General features: G+C 35.1%; 1 protein-coding gene across 1 annotated transcript in view; it reads left to right on the forward strand.

The window, feature by feature from the left end:
* The window catches only part of ATAD2 (ATPase family AAA domain containing 2), a 64,263-nt gene that overhangs the window by 16,870 nt on the left and 20,409 nt on the right, over nt 1-26,984 (forward strand). The window contains exons 4-19 of the mRNA XM_043879272.1: nt 262-427; nt 789-870; nt 1,145-1,232; nt 2,009-2,215; nt 3,437-3,554; nt 8,790-8,897; nt 13,178-13,286; nt 13,538-13,653; nt 17,836-18,010; nt 18,979-19,067; nt 21,131-21,290; nt 22,100-22,190; nt 22,876-23,190; nt 23,519-23,651; nt 23,993-24,179; nt 24,858-25,043. Coding sequence (XP_043735207.1) covers nt 262-427; nt 789-870; nt 1,145-1,232; nt 2,009-2,215; nt 3,437-3,554; nt 8,790-8,897; nt 13,178-13,286; nt 13,538-13,653; nt 17,836-18,010; nt 18,979-19,067; nt 21,131-21,290; nt 22,100-22,190; nt 22,876-23,190; nt 23,519-23,651; nt 23,993-24,179; nt 24,858-25,043 — 2,330 coding nt within the window. The remainder of the gene's footprint in view (nt 1-261; nt 428-788; nt 871-1,144; nt 1,233-2,008; nt 2,216-3,436; nt 3,555-8,789; nt 8,898-13,177; nt 13,287-13,537; nt 13,654-17,835; nt 18,011-18,978; nt 19,068-21,130; nt 21,291-22,099; nt 22,191-22,875; nt 23,191-23,518; nt 23,652-23,992; nt 24,180-24,857; nt 25,044-26,984) is intronic.

Consider the following 26,984-nt stretch of genomic DNA (forward strand, 5'->3'; position numbering starts at 1 on the left):
ATTTGGGGGGTTGTCACAAAACTGCTTTGAACACTGTATACAAGTTTTTGTATTATTTATATATGTATGTTTTCTCTTGAGAGTGGTATGATTGGACTTATGGTAGGTGTATGTTGTTTATTTTTACATAAGATGGTAAATTCAAGAAACTAAAACTTTGTTACATGAAAGTGTAGCTCTTCAGTTGTTGACTTTAGAATTGTTTTATAAATGCTGTTATTTCAAATCTTTCTGTTTACTTTTATGTACACATCTGTGAAGACAAAGCAATTGCAGTTACTCGGTCATTGAGAACTAGAAACATAATTCAAAAAACAGAACACTTGCATGAAGAGAATGGTGATGTTGAAGTTCGCCGGAGTTGCAGGATCAGAAGCCGCTATGGTAGTGTGAACCAGTCTGTACTGTTTGACAAACTTATAACAAAGTAAGTAAAAATCACTTAGATCAAGATGATTTAGCTGACAAAAATTTTTGAGTTGGGGACTAAATTTTGACTAGCATGAATATTAAATGCATTCCGTTTATGTAAAGTAGAAAGTGATCATTAGAGGACTTTGTAATAATTCTGTATGTGCATTTAACTATATTCGTATTTAAATTCTTATAAAGAATAGCTAAAATTTTTATAGTAGTAAATCAGTGCTGCTTGTAAAGATATTTAAAATTCCAGCAGTTGAAGAATACAATGGAAGAAAAATTAAGTTTTTAAAAATATACTACTCTTTAAAATATATATATACTACTCTTTTACAATTTTAGCTTATGTTTGTATCATTTTTTTTAAGCACTGCTGAAGCTGTGCTTCAAAAAATGGATGATATGAAGAAGCAGCGTAGACGGCGAATGAGAGAATTTGAAGACTTGGAGGTATTTAATGAAACAGAAGAAGTAAATATATTCTTCCATTAAGGGGATGATTTCATAATCTCCAGTTTAACCTTTTTTCTGTAGCCCCTATCCTTTTTTTTTGGTTAAATTATTCATTTTGAATTATAATCAGCAATTATTTTATCAGTCACTAGAGTTATTACTGGAGTTGTAAGAGTTATAACTGGAAATATGTTCATTATGATTGAAAGGTCCTACTGTATTTACTTTAAATAAACATACTAAACAATAATGGATTTTTAAACATTTTTAGGGGAATCTTAACATGTACACGAGAGGTAAACAAAAAGATATTCAAAGAACTGATGAAGAAACAACTGACAATCAAGAAGGCAGTGGCGGTTAGTCTTTTCTCTTGTTCTGTCTTCTGGGTTTGAATTTCAATGCTTTTTATTTAGTAGGATATAGTCTTTTTATTCAGAAGCTATAACATGCATGGTAATTTGTGATAAATTAGGGAGTTGGTCATAGTGTCAGAGAAAAAAGTGAAAGGGAGATAAAAGGATAATGTGTATTGTTGGGAATATATTTGAAATAAACAACTCTAAAACAGATGAAACTGGTTTGCTTGTATAATAATATATCTACAGATAACGTATGTACCTGTTTTAGTTAAAAACTGATTAAAGTTACGTTTTACTATTCTGCCATTAAATGCTCTATCGCTGATCTATACCCTCATGCCAGGTTTTACTGTTCTCTTTAGGACTTATTGCTGCAATTTCTTAGAAATTTTCTTGAATGAAAATTTGTTTTCTGAAATGTTTTAAATGTTTGCTGAGGGTATTTTACATTATCTTTAAGTAGACTACATGTCATGTAACTCAGTGACAGAAGTTCATTATATTAATGAATTAGCAGTAATACTTTAAACCTTAGTTTGGTACTTAGTGACAGTGGCCTTTAAACTACTTTTTTCTTTCCTCTAGTTATTTTTAATTCTATAGTTTTTTACTTCATTTTTCAAAATCTTCAATCTTTAATGTTGCAGAATTAAAGATTCTTTGGACAATCTAGAAGTAAATGAGTTTTAAAAGGAGGATCTTTTCTATTCCCCTGTGTTAAAAACTTAACATTTGGATGAGAAACCTGAAAGTAAATGTTTCTTACTTTGTAGAGTCATCTGAAGAGGGTGAAGACCAAGAAGATGAAGATGATGATGGTGAAGATGAAGATGATGAAGAAGAAGAGGAAGATGATGATGAGGAAGATGATGACGAGGAAGATGACGAGGAAGATGAAGAGGATGTTGAAGAAGATAATCAGAAGCGATACTATCTTAGACAAAGAAAGGCTACTGTTTACTATCAGGCTCCATTGGAAAGTAAGACATATCTATTAATGTTTTTTCCAGGAGAAGATATAATTAGGTTACCTTGATTTTTACTGCCTTTCCATTGTCATTCTTATTTTTCAGGTTTTCATTTTACAGAATACTCAGGGCTGTTGTCTTTCATAACTTACCCAAGATGTGTAGGAAGTTATTTCTTTTTCTTTTCCTCCTTGGGGGGGTGGTGTGTGTGTGTGTGTGTATATATATATATATATATTTTTAATTTTATTGGAATATAGTTGCTTTACAATGTTATGTTTCTTGTGTGTAGCAGAGTGAAGCAGTGGTACATGTACCCCTTCTTTTTTAGACCTCCTTCCCGTGTAGGTCACTACGGAGCCTTGGGTACAGAGTCCCCGTGCTCAGCGTAGTGTCTCATTAGTCATCTATTTTGTGCATAGTCGTGTGTCTGTGCCAATCCCAACCTCCCAGTACACCCCACCATCACCTGCTTACTCCCTCAGTATCCATGAGTTCACTCTCTGCATCTGTTTCTGCTTTGCAAATAAGTTCATCTGTACCATTTTTCTAGATAAACAATAAGCAATTTTACATGGTATTTCTTTTTCTCTTTCCGACTTAAGAAGTTGCATTTAAAAATTAAATGTTAGCCTTGACCAAAGCAAATAAATGGGTGATTTTGAAATTTCATGTCTGTCTTTAGTTATTTTAGCTTTCACAGTTTTGTACTTAATTTATTTTATAAGTTTGTATAAATAGGACCACTTTTGATTTATGTTAAAGTTGTACCTCAACCCTTAAAAGTATATATATATATGTTTATATATGTGTGTGTGTGTGTATGTAGGGCTGATAATCAGCCATTATGCATCAGGATAATCACAGTGGTTGTTGATGGTCAGTGTGTGTTTTCGTTGGTTGTTGTCTGTCCTGCACACATACTTTCAGTAGCAGCCTTGCAGGCATAAATGATTTAAACCACAAACAGTAAAATATACTCTAGTAGATACGTGCTATTAATAGTATTTTCATGGAAGGAAGGGCATGGCAACCCACTCCACTATTCTTGCCTGGAGAATCCCACAGACAGAGGAACCTGGTGGGTTACAGTCCATAGGGTTGCAAAGAGTGGGACATGACTGACGCCACTTGGCATTCGTGCACACACAGCACCTTTGTAAGTATTTAGATGAAGAGCAAAATTGTGTTTATACATATTTACTTGTCATGTACATGTAATTTTTTTCTTAGAACCTCGTCATCAGAGAAAGCCCAAAATATTTTATACTGGCCCAGCTTCTCCTGCGAGACCAAGATATCGATTATCTTCTGCGGGACCAAGAAGTCCTTATTGTAAACGAATGAACAGGTTTGGTTCTGAAATAGTGATTGATTTATGACATGATTGTGGTTGTATTAGAGTAGAATTCTAGAGTCTTAAGATTGGGTTTATCAGGATGGAATTCTAGAATTGTGTATTTTGGAGAGTTAGCTCTGTGTCTTCAGGGCTTTACTGCTTCAGGCTCCCCACAACTACTGACTAGTTTTTGGTTTTGCTTTCACTGATAGGAATTATTAATAACTGCCATGGTAAGGTAGGTAGTTTATTCAACTGTTCTACAGTAATAATAGAGAGCTACTTTTGCTTCAGTGTTTATTGTATTCCTGGCTTGGTATAAGCATTTTACATAGACTGTCTCATTTAATTTTCACATTAAGTTAGAGTGTAGGTTTAGTCTTGTGACAGTCTTCACATACTATCCCAGACATACTTTCTTTCTTTTTTTTTCCCAGACATACTTTCTTAACCATGACAAATTCTAAGTTATATAGCTTTTAGACTTCTTACGACTCTGCCTGTCTTTTTTTGGATCTATTTTTCAAATTTGTTTTTCTTACATAGTAGGAAACATTAATTTTCTTTGACTATTAAGATTATTTGTGGGTTTCTTTTCCTTCTGCATCCTAACACTTGTCTGTCTGTCATATTTAAGTCTGAGGAGATAATTCTTATTAATTCTTCATTATTCCGAGTAATAAAAGATTTTCTGATGCATTAGAATTTTCTGGGTGATAGTAGCATTACAGTAGTTCATGAATGAGGAAGCTTATAGGGGAAGCCTAAAAAGGCAGGACACAAGTAGAATTTCATATTCTTCATAATTTCATTTTTAGAGTTTCAAAATCATAAGTGTACATTCTGGATTTCTTGTTTCTTCATCCCTTCTCATACCACCACAGCCCGGAGGATAGAGGATGAGAAAGACAACCTGTCGGGGCTGCCTGAGATAAAGTGCCCATACTGTCGGTACTTTTCATGGGCCCTGTAGGATATTGTTAAAGACCAGTATTTTGATAGTGAAATTTAATGATCCTCAGAAAAGGAGAGTAAAGTGTAGTGTGTACTGGAGTCCTCATTAGCATAGTGCCCAGGGCGGCTGCCTGACTCACGGTACAGGCCTCTGTTTGAGCCAACAGAAGTGAGAGGCTAGCAGTTACTTTGAAATTTAATTTCTTCTCCCATATTTAATGGGTTTATATTTCTGGGAGTAACATAATTGTTGACTGACAGCCTCTGTAGTCACCAGCTTGCAATGGATAGCAGGTGGGTTTTTCTCTTTTTTTTTTTGCCACTTTGGTGCTGGAGTTCCCTTATTTGGTTCACAGGGTACACTCTCTCTATGGAGAGTGTCTTGTGTTACTGTGTAACTCCTCAGGTACAGGATTTCCCCTCCTCCTATTACTTAACAAATACTGGAGTACTACTATGTGCCACATACTATGGATATAAAAATGGCTCAGCCAGAAATCCTGCCCTTGGATCTCAGACTAGTGGTGGATTCTGACACATTCGAGGTATGAAGCAAGAGAATTTAACTGTTCCCTGAGTTATATTAGTGACCTTTGTATTGGTTTTGATAACTCCCTTTATACTTTTTCATTTTGATAACAACTTTATTGTGATATAATTCACACACCATATACCTTACCCATTTAAAATGTACAGTTCTTGCCTTAAAAAATAACCCCATAGTCTTTAGTTATCACTCCAATCCCTCCAGCCCTAAGCTACCACTAACCTACTGTCTGTCTGTATAGATTCTGGGTATTTCATATAAGTGGAATTTTTTGTGACTGGCTCTTTTGCTTGTTAAAACATTTTCAGGGTTTATCTACATTGTAAGATATATCAGTACTTCATTCCTTTTTTTAATAAAATTTTTTCCTTTAATTTTTAATTAAAAAAATTTTTTTTTTTTTAAATTTTTGGCCTCACTGGATCTTCGTTACTGCCCGTGGGCTTTCTCTAGTTGTGGCACATGGACTTCTCTTGTTGTGGAGCACAGACTCTGGGCTTACGGGCTTCAGTAGTTGCAGCATGAGGACTCACTAGTTGTGGAGCATGGGCTTTGTTGCTCTGCAGCATGTGGAATCTTCCCAGACCAGGGATCGAACCCATGTCCCCTGAATTGGCAGGTGAATTTTTTTTTTTTTTAATTGATCTTGTTTATCTCACAAGACCTCGGAAAATTGAAGCAACGCTTATGCTTATCCCCACCTAGGCGAATCTTTGGTCAAAGGCAAAATTCATTTTTAAGAGAAACAAGAATGGCAGGCAAATTCTTAACTACTGGACCATCAGGGAAGTCCCACTTCATCCCTTTTTATTGGCAAATAAGATTCCTTTGTATAAATGTACCATATTTTGTTTATCCCTTTATTAGTTGATGTACATTTGGGTTGCTTCTACTTTTTCGGCTATTAGTAATTCTGTTAGGAACATTCATGTGTTAACTTTTTGTGTGGACATGTTTTGGTTTCTCCTGGGTATATACCTGGAAATGAAATTGCTGGATCAGATACTAACTATATTTAATGTTTTGAGGAATTGCCAGATTATTTTTCCAAGATAGTTGCTGCACTTTACATTCCCACAGTGTACTAGAATTTCAGTTTCTCTACACCTTTACCAGATCTTTTGAATGTAGCCCTTTATGAACCTTTTTTTTCCTCTCAATTTTCTTTGCCAGGGTGGAGTTAACATCTCATTTCTTCTGACAGCTTTAATGGTAGTCATTTTGCTTAGCCTTTTTACTTTTTCTTGAAGAGATCAGCCTCTGTTTATAGTTCACATCCTGCTTAGGCAGGGAAACAAAACACAAATCCAAAGAATCGTTGGAACTTTGCTCTTAGTGAAACTTACAGCCACCATGCAGGATCTTCCAAGGGTCTCTTGGCACACTTACACAGCAGAGCTTCAGAAATGCTGCCTTAAAGTAGGATTTTCTTTCTTCCTTGTGATTGCTAACCTCTCATCATCTAAGGTTTATTCTCTAGCCTCAGTTTGCAGTTTCTGAAACAAACCTAGCACCTTTAAACAAGAAGGTAACATAAATAGCACAATTGCTTCACCAGTGTTTCAAAGTATACCTTACTGGTTGTCAAGGAGCTAGAACTGACCTCTCTACAAGCTCTAGTTGGGTTCATAGTGCAGGCCCAGTGCTGTCTGTGTCAGATTTTCAAAACTTCTTAGTAAAATGGGAAGAAAGAAAAAGAGTGAACGTGGGTTATATGTATTTAGAATTTTTTTCAACTGAAGTAATAGACTTTCTGTAGTGTAGTTAATTTTGAAGAGCTAGGACTGCCTAGAGTGTGAATTCAGCTCTACCACTTATTAGTGACCTTTTTCAAGTTACTTAACCTATCCATGCTTAACTTTTTGATCTGCAGAATGGAGATAATAGCAACTATTTCATAGTAGTGCAGATTAGATGAGTTAATACATGTAAATCACTTAAAATAGTGCCTGGTGTATGTTAAGTACTGGCTGCATTTGTTAATGCACTTTAATGGTTAAAGGTAATCCCTACTTTGCAAATCAGACATTGGAACCTGTCAGTACACAAGATTTTGTGGTTTGCTTATAACTTTTTTGATTTATGAAATAAACAACTGGAGATCATCAGTGTGGTAGTGTACAGAGTGTGAATCATTTTTTTTAAATAGACAAAGGTTTTGAATTCTGACACTGTCATTGACTAATTCTGGTATTTTAAGCAGATTAGTTGAACTGTGAGCCATATTGGCCCTGATTATACAATGAGCCTACTAATATGAACTTGTCAAGAGTTTTAATTGTTTAAATGAGATATGTCAACTGCTGGGTACAAGAAACAGTAAATACTAGTCCTTTTTATTAATTGTTAGTCTTAATTATGTGCATACCTACTGAATTCACAGACAGTTATGTGTACTATGTAGTTGTGAGGGTCTCTTTATAATATTAATTAATGGTAGTATTAAAAAAGTTTTTCATATAAAATTGTAGACTTGTACTAGATATTTTTAGTTTCAGTCAGATCGCAAAATTGGTCTTGGGCGTGTTTGAGTGGGTGGATGGTGGAGGAGTATCAAAACCCTGGGGCTGTTTATGTTTCAGAATTCAGATTTGTGGCCAGGGGTAGAGTTACAAAGGTAATAAATATACAACAATCGTAATATGCAACATTAACATTTGTAAGTGTGTCTGGACCCCCAGTGTATAGTCAAATGTATTAATTTTATAGCAAAACATATGAAAAATCATAGTAAGTGGGACAAATAGAGATTGTGAATTGTATTTGTGACATTTCAGGTCATGTTTTGCTGCTAAGTGAATAATGGAAAAACTTGTTTTCAGGGTTTTTCTAGGTACAAGATTCTGGACTTCAATTTTCAGATAATAGATTGTGAACGTCTGTATTTTTGGACATATCTACTTAACCATGATTGTATTCTGACTCAGGAAATGCTGTCCACCCTGAGCCAACAGAATGATTAAAAGTTTTCCCAGCCAGATTTCTTTGCTTTTATTCTGTGAGTCGTTTGCAACTGTCCAAAGGTAGAAGTGATTTAAAAACTTTTTTGAGTTTGTAACACTCAACACTTCATCTGATACTACCAAGCAGGCTAAGATTTTGATTATTTTTATCTTTTTTTTTTTTTGTAAGTAGGAAAATACAGGCTTATATGGGTTGAGTAATTCATCCACATTTACACAAGCATTAAATGGCAGTTGTGAATTTAGAGTTGAGGATACACTATAAATAAAGTACCATCTGTTTTCTCACTGTGTCTTACCTTTTTTTGATCCCTCTTGATCCCCTTTGGTTTACATTAAAAATTCTAAAGAAAAAAAGATTATCTTGTTCTCCTTTTAATATTGTTTGACATTTCAAAATAGGTGATTCCCTTCCAAATGTAAATTATATATAGTATAATCTTGAAAATACTTTCTAAAATTACAGTCCCAAAGATTCTAAAATCCTCTTTATCTTACCTTCTCTTTGAGTATACCTGAATTATATTAAGACAAGAAGTCACTCTTCCTGGACCATGTTTTGTCTTAATGATGCCTATAGCCTCCTATCTTTTCCATTCTCAGTTATCCAAGTCTTTTATTTCCTTCAAAAGATTGAACCAACAAAGCTCACTTCATTGATTCAGCAAATGTATTAATTTTGTGATAAACACTTTTGGATCACTAGGTATTTAGGTATTTCTGATATTTGTATTGTATGTTTCTCCTGCCTTCTTCCATTATGATTTCAGTTTCCCTCTTTAGGCGAAGGCATGCAATTCATAGTAGTGACTCTACTTCATCCTCCTCTTCAGAAGATGAACAGCAGTTTGAGAGGAGAAGAAAAAGGAGCCGTAATAGAGCTATCAACAGGTAAGTGCTTGTTGATTCCTTTAAAACTGCCAGCTTTTTTAAGTAGAAAGAAAAATGAATAATTTGGGGATATGTACAGCTTGGCACATATTAAAATATTAGTTAAAAAACTATATACCAGTTTAATATATAAGTCTTAATATATAATACCTCTTGTTTGAAATATCTGCAGTTGAAACTAACTGTGGTTAGAACATACTTTTGTTAATTTATATATTTTTGGCTGCACTGGATCTTTGTTACTGTATGTGGGCTTTCTCTAGCTGTGGTGAGCAGGGTCTTCTCTTCCTTGCAGTACTTCTTACTGCAGTGGCTTCTTTTGTGGAGCACGGGCTGTAGGCACACAGGCTTCAGTGGTTACAGCACATGGGCTTGGTAGGCCCAGCTGCCCCGTGGCATGTGAGATCATCCCAGACTAGGGACTGAACCCATGTCCTCTGCATTGGCAGACAGATTTCTAACCATTGGACCTCCAGCAAAGCCCAGAGCATATGTTTTCTTATAAAACCAAAATGCTGCTTGGTAAACACTGACTTGAGGAAATAACTATTTTTTCACTGAAATTTTTTTTTCTGTTTATAATGATTAAAAAATTCTTACTGTAGAACTCTTCAGGAAAATTGAAAGGTTAATTTATTTCCTTTTTTAAAAATTAATTAATTAATTTATTTTTTGAAAGGTTAACTTATTTCATTAATCATAGAAACAGGGCAAAAATTAATCCCATTTTACGGATATGGGGAGTAAATGAAAAATTCAGTGCTTGGATTCTAACAATACAATATTCGTAGGGTAGAAAACAATGTTTGATAAAGCAACTAGAACATACTGAAGGGCCATCAAACCAATCATTTTTTATATCCTAAGCTCTGTTTTTTAAATCATGTTAGCTCTGTTCTATTCAGTATGCTGGGCTTCCCCTGGTGGCTCAACGGCTAAGAATCTGCCTGTGATGCGCGAGCTGTGCGTTTGATCCCTGGGTCAGGAAGTTCCCCTGGAGAAGGAAATGGCAGTCCTCTCTGGTATTCTTGCCTGGAGAATCCTTGAACAGAGGAGCCTGGTAGGCTACGGTCCACAGGGTCGCAAAGAGTCAGACCTGACTAAAGCAGCTTAGCACAGCATTCAATATGCTGGCTACTAGCCAGCCACATACAACACTTAAAATATATCCATAGCTCATCTGAATTGAGATTTACCATCTGGTTTTGTAAAAAATACACTCTTGGATTTCAAAGACTTAGTACAAAAAAAGAGGATGTAAAATATGTCAGTTTTTAAATATTGATTTTGTGGGATGAAATATTTGGGATATATTGAGACATATTGTTGTCTGAGGAGGCCTTACAAATAGCTATGACTAGAAGAGAAGCGAAAGGCAAAGGAGAAAAGGAAAGATATTCCCATTTGAATGCAGAGTTCCAAAGAATAGAAAGGAGAGATAAGAAAGCCTGCCTCAGTGATCAGTGCAAAGAAATAGAGGAAAACAATAGAATGGGAAAGTCTAGAGATCTCTTCAATAAAATTAGGGATGCCAAGGGAACATTTCATGCCAAGATGAGCATAGTAAAGGACAGAAACGGTATGGACCTAACAGAACCAGAAGATACTAAGAAGAGGTGGCAAGAACACACAGAGGAACTGTACAAAAAAAGATCACAATTACCCAGATAACCACGATGGTGTGATTACTCACCTAAAGCCAGACATCCTGGAATGCAAAGTCAAGTGGGCCTTAGGAAGCATCACTATGAACAAAACTAATGGAGGTGATGGAATTGCAGTTGAGCTATTTCAAATCCTGAAAGATGATGCTGTGGAAATGCTGTACTCAGTATGCCAGCAAATTGGAAAACTCAGCAGTGGCCACAGGACTGGAAAAGGTCAGTTTTTATTCTAGTCCCAAAGAAAGCTAGTGCCAAAGAATGCTCAAACTACCACACAATTGTACTCATCTCACACACTAGTAAAGTAATGCTCAAAATTCTCCAAGCCAGGCTTCAACAGTACATGAACCGTGAACTTCCAGATGTTCAAGCTGGATTTAGAAAAGGCACAAGAACCAGAGATCAAATAGCCAACATCTGTTGGATCATCGAAAAAGCAAGAGAGTTCCAGAAAAACATCTACTTCTGCCTTTTGACTATGCCAGAGCCTTTGTGTGGACCACAACAAACTGGAAAGTTCTTAAAAAGATGGGAATATAAGACCACCTGACCTGCCTCTTGAGAAATCTGTATGCAGGTCAGAAAGCAACAGTTAGAACTGGACATGGAACAACAGACTGGTTCCAAATAGGGAAAGGAGTACATCAAGGCTGCATATTGTCAGTCTGCTTATTTAACTGATATGCAGAGTACATCATGAAAAATGCTGGGCTGGATGAAGCACAAGCTGGAATCAAGATTGCTGGGAGAAATATCAATAACCTCAGATATGCAGATATTCTACCCTTATGGCAGAAAGTGAAGAACTCAAGAGCCTCTTGATGAAAGTGAAAGAGGAGAGTGAAAAAGTTGGCTTAAAGCTCAGCATTCAGAAAACTAAGATCATGGCATCCAGTCCCATCACTTCATGGCAAATAGATGGGGAAACAGTGACAGGCTTTATTTTGGGGGGCTCCAAAATGACTGCAGATGGTAACTGCAGCCATGAAATTAAAACACTTGCTCCTTGGAAGAAAAGCTAGGACCAACCTAGACAGCATATTAAAAAGCAGAGACATTCCTTTGCCAACAAAGGTCCGTCTAGTTAAACCTATGGTTTTTCCAGTAGTCATTTATGGATGTGAGAGTTGGATTATAAAGAAAGCCGAGTGTCAAAGAATTGATTCTTTTGAACTGTGGTGTTGGGAGAAGACTCTTGAGCGTCCCTTGGACTGCAAGGAGATCCAACCAGTCCATCCTAAAGGAAATCAGTGCTGAATATTCATTGGAAAGACTGATGCTGAAGCTGAAACTCCAAAACTTTGGCCACCTGGTGCAAAGAACTGACTCATTGGAAAAGACCCTGATGCTGGGAAAGATTGAAGGCAGGAGGAGAAGGGGACAACAGAGGATGAGATGGCTGGATGGCATCACCGACTCAATGGATATGAGTTTGAGTAAACTCTGGGAGTTGGCGATGGACAGGGAGGCCTGGCGTGCTGCAGTCCATGGGGTCGCAGAGAGTTGGACACAACTGAGTGACTGAACTGAGACATATAAAATACATTATTAAAATTAATTGTATACTCTTTAGTGTGGTTAATACATTTTGGTGTGCATTTCATTTCTATTGGACAGCAATGAGTTAGATCATTCCAAAGTTACGTACTTGCCTGCATTTTACAGAAATGTGCATTCAACCCTATGACTTTTATATTATGCAGTTCTATTAAGAATTATTTAAGAAATATCTTTTTAAAAGCCACAATTGAAAACTTTTCCATCTTAGGCTTGGCAGTATAAATTTCTCATGGAATTTGAAACTAGCAAGAATTGTTACTTGGGGAGAAGATGGTGTGCTTTTACTTGTATTTAGTAGTAGCAGGCATTCTTTGCTTAGGCATTCTTGTACAAGTATCTTAACTTTTAACATGAGCATTTTCATTGTTCCATCTGTAAAACGAGAGCTTTTTCTAGGTATATTTCTTTTGTAACCTACCCTAAATGTTTTTGGAAGTAATTAGGAAAGTAGTGATTCACTCTTGCTTGAAAAGGTTGACATGGATCCAGGTGCTGGTGGGCTCTGCATATTTTGCCGAGAGGTATAATAGCAGGGTACTGGCGGATCTGGAGTCAGGCTGCTTGGGTTTGATTCCTAGATCTGCCACTTACTATCTGTGTGATCCTGGGCAAGAGAGTTAACCTTTTCTGTGCCTTGGCTTTATTTTAAAATGGGAAAAATAATACTTATGTCGTAAGAGTATTGTGAGGATTTAATGACCTTATACTTGTTTAGCACCTAAACTAAAACCATGTCCAGCAAATGGTAAAGTGTCTGTAGGTCAGAGACTATCATTATAATGTATGTTGATACTTCCTGAATTCTCAACCATGAATTACTTTATGTAGCTGTGGTATCTTGTGGTATTTTCACTAGATTGTATATCTTTAATAATAAGCCTTCAGATGTAAATATTTCTTACACTGAAGTTCTCAACCTGTAAAGAAAAGGAGGAACTCAAAACACATAATCTCATTTGGAATTTTTTTAATTCTTAAGAAAAATGTCTATATTCTAACATGGAATTTGGGGGAGGAAAGTGGTGTTTGATGAATGTTTGGGGTTTGTAATCTTAGGTGCCTCCCACTAAATTTTCGCAAAGATGAATTAAAAGGAATTTATAAAGATCGAATGAAAATCGGAGCAAGCCTTGCCGATGTTGATCCAATGCAACTAGATTCTTCAGTGAGTACAGTCTGAGATGTATTATTTTATTTTAAAATTTAAAAAGAAAACAGTGTTTTATAAGAAATTTTTATCTTTGTAGAACCTTTTATTTTTTTTAATCTTTAGGCCACAACTGTTGCTCAGTTCTTCCTGTTAAGTTACTGTTACTCAGTTGACTATGTGTGGCTTGGATATAATTTAAGAATGGAATAAGATTTTAGCTTTGACTCCCAAATCTCAGAATGTCAATGTTTCCCTTCTACTAACAGGTACGATTTGATAGTGTTGGTGGCTTGTCTAATCATATTGCAGCTCTAAAAGAGATGGTAGTATTTCCATTACTTTATCCAGAAGTCTTTGAAAAATTCAAAATTCAACCTCCAAGGTAATTTAATTATACATTTTATTTTCGCTAAAATCTTTCCTGTGCTGTGTCCAGAAACCACCTCTCTCTTGAAAATTTCCGGGTCTAGAGTCATTTGTTATACTTGCCCTTGCAAGGTCCTGGGTGATTTGAGTATTTTTACTTTCTTAATGTTTAAGGTGAAAAATGGCTTCAAAATTGATTCTCCATTAAAAAATCATTTCCCATGGCTTTTCATACATTTAGTGAAATTCCTGTCTTACATACTCTTTTTTCCTTTCAGCTTTGTGATTTAGTTTTAAATTTATATCAAAGTAATATATGTACATAGTTTTTTAATATATGTTTTTTTTTTCACAGTAGTAAAAGATGTTTTTCAGTTTTCACAATCAATAGCCAGATAAAAAATAAAAGATAGTTACAATTGCAAGCCATAATGGGAACATTATTAACTTAACAATATAAATTACTATTTTATAATGGCATAAAATAATTACATACAATTGGGAGGTCAAGCAGAGGGATGTAGTAAGTGGAAGTGCATACATGCACATAATTCTTTAATACATGTATTTTTATTTTGAACTGAAGTATATCCATGGACAGAGGAGCCTGGAGGGCTACAGTCTGTGGGGTGGCAAAGATTCAGACACAACTGAGCTCCCATGTGCACAAAGTTGATTGTATATGTATACATAACTTTAAAAGTCAAGTAGCACTCTTAAGTTTCACAAAGAAAAATTTACAAAAGTAGGGTAGGCCCTCTTCAACCCTTCTTCATTTTAATTTTTCTGTTTTTTAGATTTGTTTTCTGTCTTTTGGCCACACGATGCACCACTGGGGAAGTCCCTCATTTTTCTATTTTAGACACAATTTATAGACTTCTAAGGATGAACGGTGGCTATTTGGCTCCTTTACTTTCCCTGCCCTCCATACATAAATATTTATTCCCCTTCCTTAATACTTTCAGTAGTTTATTTGTACACATATAAACTTATTGAATCAATTTCCCATGTTTGCTTTATGTCTGTATATATTTGTTTTTGCAGTCAAGCCATATATAATTGTATTTTCTCTTTTATATCTCTCCTCTCCTCACCAACTTTATTATTTGCTGTTTTGGTGACAGGAGGGTAGGGGTTTTTTGTATCACCATCCTTTTTTTAATTTTAATCACTATCCTTTTTTATCTTCTTTCTTCTAGTTTTTATACCTTACTTATCAACCAGTTTTTAAACCCTAGTTCCTGATTTTCTTTTCCTTTTATAATTTTTCTCCCTGAATCACCCTCTATGGAAATATTGATTTAAGTAAACTTTTAAAAGTTTGTAGGCTTTTTAAAGCATAAATCATTTTAGTTAAATTGAAGCATAAATTAATTATAGTAAACATTGGTGAATTAAAAATATTTTAATAAAAAAATATAGAATATTAAATAATAAGGATTTAATGATGACAGGACATGTTGGAAGTACCTAGTTAAAGTGATTTAGTGAATTTTAGGGAATTCTTGGCAATCCAGTGGTTAGGACTTCACGCTCTCACTGCCAGGGGGTCCATGTTCAATACCTGGTCAGAGAGCTAAGATCCCACAAACCACGGTTGTAGCAAGGGAAAAAAAAAGTGGTTTAGTGAATTAAAGGAACAATGACAAATTAGAACATTCTCTAACATCATATACAAAAATAAACTCAAAATAGACTAACTTTAAGACCAAAAACCATAAAACTCCTAGTGGAAAACAGGAAAAATAGAACTTTTAATGTAAATCATAGCAATATTTTTTGGATTCATCTCCTAAAATGAAACCAAAATAAACAAATGGGACCTAATTATATTTTACGCTTTTTCACAGCAAAGGAAACCACTGACAAAAGAGAAGGGCAACATAGAGAAGAAAATATTTGCAAATGATATAACTGATAAGGGATAAATATCCAACAAGTATAAAAAGTTCATACAACTCAAGATCAGTGAAACAAACAACCTGATTAAAAAATCGCCAGAAGAATTGAATAGATGTTTGTCCAAGGGGACATGCAGATGGCCTACAGGCACAGGAAGAGATACTCAGCATCACTAATCATCAGGGAAATGAAAATCAGAACCACAATGAGGTGTTACCTCATACCTGTCAGAATGGCTATCATCAAAAAGACAAATGTTAGCGAGGATGTGGAGAAAAGGGAACCCTTATACGTTGTTGGTGGGAATGTAAATTGGTGCTGCCATTGTGAGAAACAGTATGAAGGTTTCTCAAAAAATTATAGAACTACCATCATATACCAGTAATTCCACTGTTGGGTATATGTCCAAAAAAAAGCATTAATTCAGAAAACACACATGCACCCCAGTGTTCATAGCAGTATTATTTATAATTGCCAAAATACAGATGCAGCCTAAGTGTCCACATCAACAAATGAATGGATAAAGAAGATGTAGTATATATTATTAATATATACACAGTGGAGTACTACTGAGCCATAAAAAAGAATGAAATATTGCCATTTGCAGCGACATGGACGGGATTGGAGGCCATTTTGCTGAATGAAATAAGTCAGAGAAAGGCAAATACATATTGCTTTCATGTGAAATCTAAAAATGCAGCAAACTAGTGAATATGAGAAAAAAGCAGCTTCACAGATACAGAGAACAAACTACTGCTTACCAGTGGGGAGGGAACTGAGAAGGGACAGTGTGTGGGTAGGGGGTTAGAGGTATATAAACTGTTTGGTGTAAAATAATCTACCAGGATGTGTTACACAAAATGGGGACTCGAGCAAGTATTTTATAAAAACTGAATGGAATGTAACCTTTAAAAATTGTAAATCACTGTATTTTACACCTCTAACTTAGTTAATACTGTATATCAGCTACACTCTATTTAAAAAACTAGACCAGTTCCTTCCACTTTTTCTCTTCATTTCCACTTACTTACATTTCTCCTTTCTTACATTTCTGCTCATAAAAATCAACACATGATTGTGTTAAACTGTCTTTATATGGTGTGTTCTCTTTCCACTTTAATGCCTGAATGATACTCCATTTTGTGGATGTATCACATTTTATTGATTCTGCTATTGCTATTTTGTTTTCTCCTTAGTTTTTGTTATTGCAGACATCAATACCATGAACATCTCCATTGCTTCCTCTTTATGGGAATACTTTTTTCTTTAAAATACAATCTCACAAATAAAAACTATTGGCCCAATAAATATATTTTTAAGAATCTATTTCTGTCTTGGCTTTTGTGCATTGAAATCACTGATTTATTCCATTTAAATTCTGATTGTTTTCTAAACAGTTGCTTTTTTTCCCCTGTCTGCATTGACTATGTCCGTTTCCTATTATTTTTGTTTTGACGGTGCCACAGGGTTTGCAGGATCCTAGTTCCTCAGCCAGGGATTGAACCCAGACCCTGGCAGTGAAAACGCTGAATTATACCCACTAGACCGCCAGGGAATTCTCTTAATTTTTCTTTTATATTTTATCCTTGACTTTGAATAGATTTATTTCACCCATCACTTTTTTGTTTGTTTGGCCATTCTTATTTTGTCATTTCTCTTTTTCTGAGATCTTCCTTAACTTTTCAATTAAATAACTGTTAGATAGTTAAGGAGCAGTTACTTGATCATTTCTACGAAGAGTATGAGTATAACTCATTTTCTCAGAATTATGCCATTTGGAAATAGTTGAAAAAACTGCGTGACATGTGCAGTGATATCACCAAAAATTATTGTGAATTGTTTATGTTGTCCTGGTCCCTATCACCCAGCCACTACTTCAGTTTCTCTCTTTTATCCTACTTTATCTCATGGTCATTCCCACCATTTTTTTGCGAAACTTTTGGTGTTATATGTTACTGGTACTCAGACCAAGGATGGTACTTGAAATCTGCTATTCTTCCCACTGATGTTATAAAAGTAAACTGTCAATCCTACCTTTTTTGCAAGATAAGGTAATATGATGAACAAATTTGAATGAATAAAAGAAAATGTTCCAAATAAAGGGTTTATTTAGTTTCAATATTCATTTTGTAGTATGAATATTAATCCCCAGGTTTTAAGTTGTGCTTTGTGTATTGAAATGTTTCAGTTGTCTGGTTTACTTTCTTATTCACTAGTTATATTCATGAAATTGATCTCTAATTTTGCTTAGCCAATTTTTTAATGTAGTGCAAAAATAATACTTACTCTTTTACAGAGGTTGTTTGTTTTATGGTCCACCTGGAACTGGAAAAACTCTGGTTGCTAGAGCACTTGCCAATGAGTGCAGTCAAGGGGATAAAAGAGTAGCATTTTTCATGAGGAAAGGTGCCGATTGTCTGAGTAAGTGGGTAGGAGAATCTGAGAGACAGCTGCGATTGCTATTTGATCAGGTATGATATTAAAATTTGCCTATATAGAGCTGTAATCAGTGTAGATTAAGTATGTAAGGATTGGATAAACCTTGCGTTTAATCACTTTTCATAGAAATAGTCTCAAAATAATTATGTCAAATATATAATGTTTCTAGATTATTTTCCTTTGTATGTCTTGATTACACCAACTTATGGATAAACCTTGCGTTTAATCACTTTTCATAGAAATAGTCTCAAAATAATTATGTCAAATATATAATGTTTCTAGATGATTTTCCTTTGTATGTCTTGATTATACCAACTTATGACGAACAGCTTTAGAGAGAAAAGAATAACTGGGTCTAAATTCTTTGGAGTCTTTGGTCTCGTATCTAGAGAAAGAGGGATATTTTCATAAAGAGATAACACTAGTGAGTTTATGTTTCAGTGTGCAAGCAGAAGATTAGCTCTGCCCGAGTGGCTTTCGGTTTCATATCCCAGATGTGTTAACAGTTAGCTATGAGATAATACATTCTGATCTACTGAGGCATATTGCTGCAAATACTTTAATATGTCTTTGTAAAATTCACTGAGGCTTTTTTAATTTTAATTTTACTGAAATTGATTTCAAACTATAGCATCTTGTTAAATGTTTTCTCATCCTGACATGGAGGAAGGCTCTGTCACTGTCTTCTGTTCTTTGTTTTGCTTTGACAGTTGGTCTTCTCTAAATGTTTTTTGTGTCCCGATAATTATAGCTATATGAAATCTAAGGGATATAACCAGTGGAGTATGAATTTTGAATATTTCCAGCTGAATATACAAATAAACTTAAATCATACAGTGTTATAATTTAGTCTGAATCCTTAAAACACAATTCTTGAATTTACAGTTATATTTTTAAAAATGTATTAAACGCAAGTAGGAATGAATTTAAAGTGGTTTATATTGAGTCTACATATTTGAAGTCTTTCATGATAGCATGCAATCACTGGACTACTTTCTAGGCCTATCAGATGCGCCCATCAATTATTTTCTTTGATGAAATTGATGGTCTGGCCCCAGTACGATCAAGCCGGCAAGATCAAATTCACAGGTAAAACTTACTTGATGGTACTTCTGCCTTTCTCCCTATATTCTGAGCTGTATTACTGTTGCAAGAAGGACAGAATGTTAAATGGTTAGAAACTTTATAACCTGGTTGTTGTTTGGTAGTAGAAACCAATGTATAGTACAAAAAGGAAAAGTGAACCAGTTCTAAATGGTAGGATGTCCTCAAACACAGTATTGGTTATAGATTTAACTTGTGATACAGACTTAAATGCCCACTGGCCCAGTGAGGTAAATCAGTTCAGTCTCTCAGTCGTGTCCAACTCTTTGCAACCCCATGAATCGCAGCATGCCAGGCCTCCCTGTCCATCACAGACTCCCGGAGTTTACTCAAACTCATGCCCATCGAGTCGGTGATAAAGGCAGATAAAATGAGTGAGGCAGGCCAGTGAGTGGGTCAGGGAAGTGTGTCTGAATGTCCAATTGTCAGAGCATAGCCAGTTGCTTTTAGCTCCAGCCTGTTGAAGTGTAAAAGCTGACTCAGATTTGAAAAATAAGTTTTCTCTTTCTTAAATTTTATGTCTGTTAACTATCTTTTAGATGTTGCCAACTAGTTTGGATGCTTTAAAGGCACTACCTGAGCCAAGCAAAATATATCTTAGTATATGGCCACTAGTTGAAGTTTCTAGTACTCGCTCAACTTCCTCATTTTCAGAATGAGAAAATTGCATCTCCCCTGTGATAACTGAGTACCCAAGGGAGCACTTTTCATTAGAGCCACTGCTTCAACTTGAGTCTCAGTTACTTTAGTCCTAGTTCATCTTCAGTTCTGCAGACCTTCTTCTTAAATGTAACTACTTAATTAATTTGGGATACCCAAAAGTGAATGTTTGCATGCCTTTATAATGCCAGTATTATTTTTACTGTAGATGTTGTAAAAGAGGGACAAGATGTAAAAATATGAGTGATATGTAGGTTTTGGCTTTTATAATGCCTAACAACATTTACTATATTGTTATACCCTTCTTTGGCTTGATGCTATAGAATTTTATTTGTTGCTCTGAGTAAATTAAAATGTTTACTCCTATATGATAAAAATAGTTGTGTGTGCTCATACCTACCAATAATGATACACACTTTTTAGATATGACTCATTTCAAAAGCAGCTATATTGTATTCATTGTGTTAGTAGGAATAACACTAGCACCATCACTTTTCAGTCAAGCAGTTGAGTAACTACTGTAGTTTGGAGTAACTCTAAAAGGGATTGGAGAAATTTCAGCAACAAATACAGAATAATTTTAGCAAGCACGTGCCATTTCAAATATGTGTTTTTAAGAGAAATTTTATTGTACAAGTTTTTTTGTTTTTTTCCAAAGACTTTAAAAATTTTAGAGAAAAATGTTTTTGCTAAATTAAGCTTTTTTAAAAGTTAGCACATTGGCCATGATTAAACTGTATTCTGTATCTTACTGTTTCTGATAATATTGTAGGATAGTGCAAATAAGTAATTATGTGAACACATTAGAAAATAAGATTTTTAGCCTAAGAGAAAAGGGATGCAAATATAAAATAAGTTAAATTAAAACCCTTGCATCTTTATTTGAATTGGAATATCAGTATGAACTCATGATGAAATTTATTTTTAAAGAAAAAATAATTCCTGTCTCTGGGCACTAAAAAGCCCTAGAAGCAATCATAGTCCAGTATATTCTGTCTTACTTTGGCATCCTTTGATAATGTGGACACAATGAAACTTTTGAAACTTTTTTTTTTAAGTTTCTTTTTATCTGCCTAATACTTGTATTTTTTTTTCTTTTGATGTTGCATCCTTGTTTGAGAACTCCAAAGTTCTATGTGAAATTGTATTTTATGAAGTGGCTTCCAGGATCCATTTGTAGCATATTAAGTGTGTTTCCCATTGATTTTAAATGTCTGTGTGCCATGTAGCATGCTATTTTACAGATTTTCTTTTTAAAAAGTCTTGAAAATAGTGGGATGCTCTGAGAAGATTTATTCACACATTTAATGTATTAAATCTTCACAAAAAAGAAATGATGTATTTGGCTTCTATATAGTTAATCTCGTCTCTCTTATTTTTAAATTTAGTTCAATTGTTTCCACCTTACTAGCTCTGATGGATGGATTGGACAGCAGAGGAGAAATTGTGGTCATTGGTGCTACCAACAGACTGGATTCTATTGATCCTGCTTTACGAAGGCCTGGTCGTTTTGACAGAGAATTCCTTTTTAGCCTACCTGATAAAGATGTAAGAATTTAACATCACTCGACTGTGCTTATCTTGAACAAGTCTTAGTACAGTACAAATTTGAAGGTTGAGTTTTGTATGTTCTGAAGCAAAGTTGTATAATTAACATTCAAATAGGTATGTATGTATTTTTAGAGAGGCATTATTTAAAGAAAAGAACTCAGATAATTTTTTATTTATTTATTTATTATTTTGGGAATGCATACCTTGTGGCATCTCAGTTCTCCACCCAGGATTTTAACCCAGGCTCATGACAGTGAAAGTGCTGAGTGCCAAACACTGGACCAGGGAATCCCTAGACATACACCTCCGCGCCCTCCCCGCCACCCCAAGCAGAGCCTTTGCTTGTTAATCATATAACTTTATTTTGATTCAGAACATGTGGCCTAACAGTCAGTCCTTAGCCAGTTCGTTAGACTTGACTTTTTCATGGATACAACCATGTAATTCTACCCAGTTACTTTAAAGCTGCTGAATATTTTGAAAACCAAGTATGAAAATATGGGTAGAGCTGTCAGTACTCAACAGTTTTTAATATGTACCAGAATAAACAATAATCCAGTAGGTCGTTAATTTTTCTCATTCGCATTTGTAATGACTAGAACTTGAGCACTAAAAATGCAGTCTTATTTAATATAAATTTCTTAAGCTCATACAAATATATCATTTTTTTCCATTTTTACTGTTTCATATTTCTGTTTATATTAGGTATTGACAGCTTTACATTTTTAGATAACCCAATTAACTTAAAGTTACTCTAATCTGAATAGCACTGTATTATAGAAAAATTAAATTGTTTTTGTTTGTAGGCTCGAAAAGAAATTCTAAAAATTCACACAAGGGATTGGAATCCTAAACCACTGGACATATTTCTGGAAGAACTCGCAGAAAACTGTGTTGGTAAACATTGTTTTAAGCATTAAAAGAAATATTACATGCCTTTCAAAGATGGAACAAGTTGTAGTTTTGTCAAGGTTTAAAGAAACCTTGTTTCTTGTTTAAAGAAATACAAAGTTAGATTTGTTTCTTATTTATAATTTGTGACATGTTTTCTTATAAAGTCCTAGATACCATATAGAGGTACTTAACATCTTGACTGTCAAAGAATTTGAGAATGAAGTTAGATCTGTTTACATTTTTCTAATTATTCTGTTACGCATTCTACATATGCTATTTCAGGTAACTCTTACATCAATCCTGTAAAGTAGGTAGCTTTATCCCTATTTTACAGATAGAGAAATGGCTAAGAAAGCATAGATGATTCTCTGAAAAGATCACACATCCAGTAAATGACAAACTGGAATTTGATCCTGATGATCTGATTTCAAAACTCATGCTCTTGACCCCTGCGCTCTGCTTTTAGTGCTTGCGCATTTCACTCTCAAAAGTTGATTGATTTGTTAGGGGTTATTGTCAACCATGTGAGTTCACTGAGGGGATGAGAGACATTTTAGCCTTATTACTCCTAAATATTTTGCTACTACATTGCTAGGCTGATCTTTAAATTTTCTTTTAACCATCATCTTGCTTAATACAGTGGTGATTTACTTTAATTTTTTTTTTCTTTTTTGGTTGCCTTGGATAGGATACTGTGGTGCAGATATTAAGTCAATATGCTCTGAAGCTGCTTTATGTGCTCTGCGTCGACGCTACCCACAGATCTATACCACTAGTGAGAAACTGCAATTGGATCTCTCTTCAATTAATATCTCAGCTAAGGACTTTGAGGTAGCTATGCAAAAGATGATCCCAGCCTCCCAGAGAGCTGTGACGTCACCTGGGCAGGCGCTGTCCACCATTGTGAAACCACTACTGCAGAGCACTGTCCACAGGATCCTGGGCGCCCTGCGGAGAGTGTTTCCACATGTGGAAACCAGGACCAGTAAAGCGCTAGACTCTGGTAGGAGACTCAACTCATTGTTTCGCTTTCATAGCCAGTAAAACTAAGTATTTTGTACATCTCAGTAATGTTTCTTTATGAAAGAGCCTCTTGAAGGGAATCTGGTCTTGCTTTTCCTAGATATATGAAGGAAGTTTACTTCACAGATTGCCCTAGAGTTCCTCTATTTTAGGTTCGAAGTGCGTTTTAAAAATTTACTTGTTATTTATATGTACACAAACTTTTTTGAAAAAAAATCTCATTGGAGTTGCTAACTGAAGCATTATGTGAAGATCCACTTTATAATTGAGAAAAGCTACTAATGTCCACTTTTTTGCTTGCTTCACAGATATTTCTTGTCCTCTCTTAGAAAGTGACTTGGTATACAGTGATGATGATGTTCCATCAGTATACGAAAATGGACTTTCTCAAAAATCCTTTAATAAGGCAAAAGAAAATTTTAATTTTCTTCATTTGAATAGGTACGTTTCCCTTGAAAATTTATATATATTCATTCTTGTGTGAATTCCCTAAAATTAAATGAAATTATGCTTGAGAAGATAAAGGATGCCAGCTAATTTCCTTTTTTTTTAATTAAGATATTAGAAAATATTTTGTTACAGTTGTCATGATGTTAGAAACTATAAAGTATTCCTAAAAATCTGTAAAGTTCGATTGTTTCCCAAAACCACATGAACCATGCTGCTATGATTGACTGGCCATATTGTCAAAACTTTTGGCTTATAAAAGTTCATAATTGATAATTGGGAGAGAAATTTGAACTTTTTTTCCTAAAACATAGGTTATTACTCATTTCTTTTAGAAATGCTTGTTATCAACCTATGTCTTTTCGACCAAGAATGCTGATAGTGGGCGAACCAGGATTTGGGCAAGGTTCTCATTTAGCACCAGCTGTCATCCATGCTTTGGAAAAATTTGCAGTATACACTTTAGACATTCCTGTTCTTTTTGGAGTCAGTGCTACATCTCCTGAAGAAACATGTGCCCAGGTAATTCATTGTTGCCCAGACAAATAAGCTGTAAGGTGAAGTAGTCTTCCAGAGACAAAGTCTAGAATTGCTTCATTCTTTTTGTATTGTGTTTTTTGGTCTTTCTGATTTCTGACATCAGGTTTTCAAATTAGAACCATGCCTAACTGCTTAGTTATTAAAAAGTATGACTTTAAATCCTTTTCCACCTCTTAATTGCTATATGACTTGGGAAAGTTTACTAAATCTCTCTGCCTTGTTTTCCCCATTTGCAAAATGGAAAAATCAATACTTTACTTACATGACTGTTGTGAGAATTAAATGAGTGAAGTACTTAAAACAGTGATGGCTATGCAAAAAGTATGCAAATATTCTGCTGCTTCTGTTTTTGCTATAGTTATATTAAAAGTTTGTAAAAGTGTTTTATGTATTTTTATATTTAACCGTGGTTGCCATAACAGAAAAGTCTTTTAGATTTCTTGAGCTGTTTTCTAATTCCTTGAAGCAATTATGTTTTTCTAAAAATGAAACTTTTATGAAAACATTTAAAAACAAGTTGGTGGGGTTGGGGGGAAGCATTTTTTAAACTTAAGGGTTTTATATGACAGTTCTTGGAAGTTAAATTGTTCCAGATTTAAAAAGCACACTGCTAATGTGCTGACTCTATAAGTGTATGTACTTGTTTTCTCTCTCTACTAGGTGATTCGTGAAGCTAAGAGAACAGCACCAAGTATAGTGTATGTTCCTCACATTCACTTGTGGTGGGAAATAGTTGGACCAACACTCAAAGCCACGTTTACCACATTATTACAGAATATTCCTTCTTTTGCTCCAGTTTTACTACTTGCCACTTCTGACAAACCCCATTCCACTCTACCAGAAGAGGTAATTTGTGGGAGAAATCATTATGCTTTAGAATGGGATATTCATAATCATTATGTTTTTAAAAGAGATATTCAGAAACTAATAAGAATTTATGGGAAAAAAATTCAAGTGCTGAAGAGGTGAATAAAATTATAAGGAAAAGTTTTCCTGTTAAAGATACCATTGCTAGCTATTTGATTACATGTGTGTGTTGGGCAGCACATGTGTCAGCACTTGTTGTGGATATGTGTATATGTATAGTGAGACCAGGTGGCGCTAGTGGTAAGGAACCTGCCTGCCAGTGCAGGAGACGTGAGGATGTAGGTTCGATTCCTGGGTCAGGAAAATCCCCTGGAGGAGAGCATGGCAACCCTCTCCACTGTTTTTGCCTGGAGAATCCCACGGACAGAGGAGCCTGCCGGGCTATAGTCCATAGGGTCGCACAGAGTAGGACGTGACTGCAGTGACTTAGCACACATAGTGAGACCACTTTATAAATTTTTTTTCTCTAAATGGAATATGATACATTACTATTCCATAACTTGCTTTATGTATCTTATGTGTTTTTTTAATACATAAGTCTTATTTAAGAGCACCATAGCCTTTGCTGTTGTATTGGTATACCATAATTTTATTTATCCGAATCCTTATTGATAAGATTTCAGCTATTTTCTAATTTTTTTTTGTTGAACTGCTACAGTGAGCATTTTGGGGTTTTAAATCATATAAACATTACCATGTGGATTTTTTAACATGCATTCCTAAAAGTGGAATAATTGTAGCTTATTTGAAGGGTATGCACACTTGACATTTTTAATAGTACCAAATTACTGTTGTTCAAATTTGTACCAATTTCGACAACTACCAGTGACCAGGTTTGTTCTGTTTCTGCTTATAATACTGTTCTCCTATGGCAGGAACACCTCTGCCCATCACTGTCTTTTCCCTTACTCTTCTTTTTTTTTTCAATTAGTTTGTTTATTTTTCAATTGGAGTATAATTGCTTTTCAGTGTTGTGTTAGTTTCTGCTACACAACAACATGAATCAGCTATATGTATACATATATCCCTTCCCTTTTAAGCCTCCCGCCCACCCTCATCCCACCGCTCTGGTTTGTCTTTGTCACTACTTGGCATAACATATTAATTTGTTTGACTCTGTCTCTCCTAGCAGAATGTTAAATATGTGAAGTCAGGGGCTTTTTTTCCACTTTTCTATCCCCAGAGTACATAGTAAGCATATTGTAGGCTTCTTTGTGTGAGTGTGTGTGTGTGGTTTTCCCATACCTTTAACAGAATTGATGTACAGTTTTTAGAACACTAGTAGGAAGATAAATTCAAATGTTTAACCTAAAAATACTTTTGAGCACTTATTCTACAACAGACATGGTTATAGGCATTGGAAATATAGCACTGAGCAATTTAGACAAAAATCTATATCCTCCTAGGGCTTACATTTTAGTTGGGAAAAAGACAAACAAAAATAAAATACAATACTAACCTATTGCTATGGAGGAAAATGTAGCTAAGCAGTGCCAAAAGAGTGGTATGGTCACAGTGTTAAATTTGCTGGGTTGGCCTCACTAAGAAGATGGCATTTGAGAAAATACCAGGAAAAGGTGAAGTAGTGGCCCATTTGGGTATCTGAGGGACAAAGGTTTCTAGCCTTTGCAAGTGTAAAAGCCCCAAAGCAAAAGGGAGTCTGATGTGTTAGAAAAATCACAGAAAGTCTAGAGTGACTAGGGCAGAGGGAGTGAAGGGCTGAGAAGGGATTGCTGCCAGGGAGCTATCAAAGGGCCAGGTTATGTTCCCAGCTTTAGTAGTTGTGAATTATTCAACTAAAAACTGAATAAATTGGGAAATGAATATTAAGTGTATGTTAAGTCTAGATTCTTAGGGTGGTGAAAGTGAAGTCACTTAGTTGTGTCCGACTCTGTGTGACCCCATGGACTGTAGCCCACC

The sequence above is a fragment of the Cervus elaphus genome, chromosome 21, assembly GCF_910594005.1.
Source record: "Cervus elaphus chromosome 21, mCerEla1.1, whole genome shotgun sequence".
NCBI classification, from domain to species: Eukaryota; Metazoa; Chordata; class Mammalia; order Artiodactyla; family Cervidae; genus Cervus; species Cervus elaphus.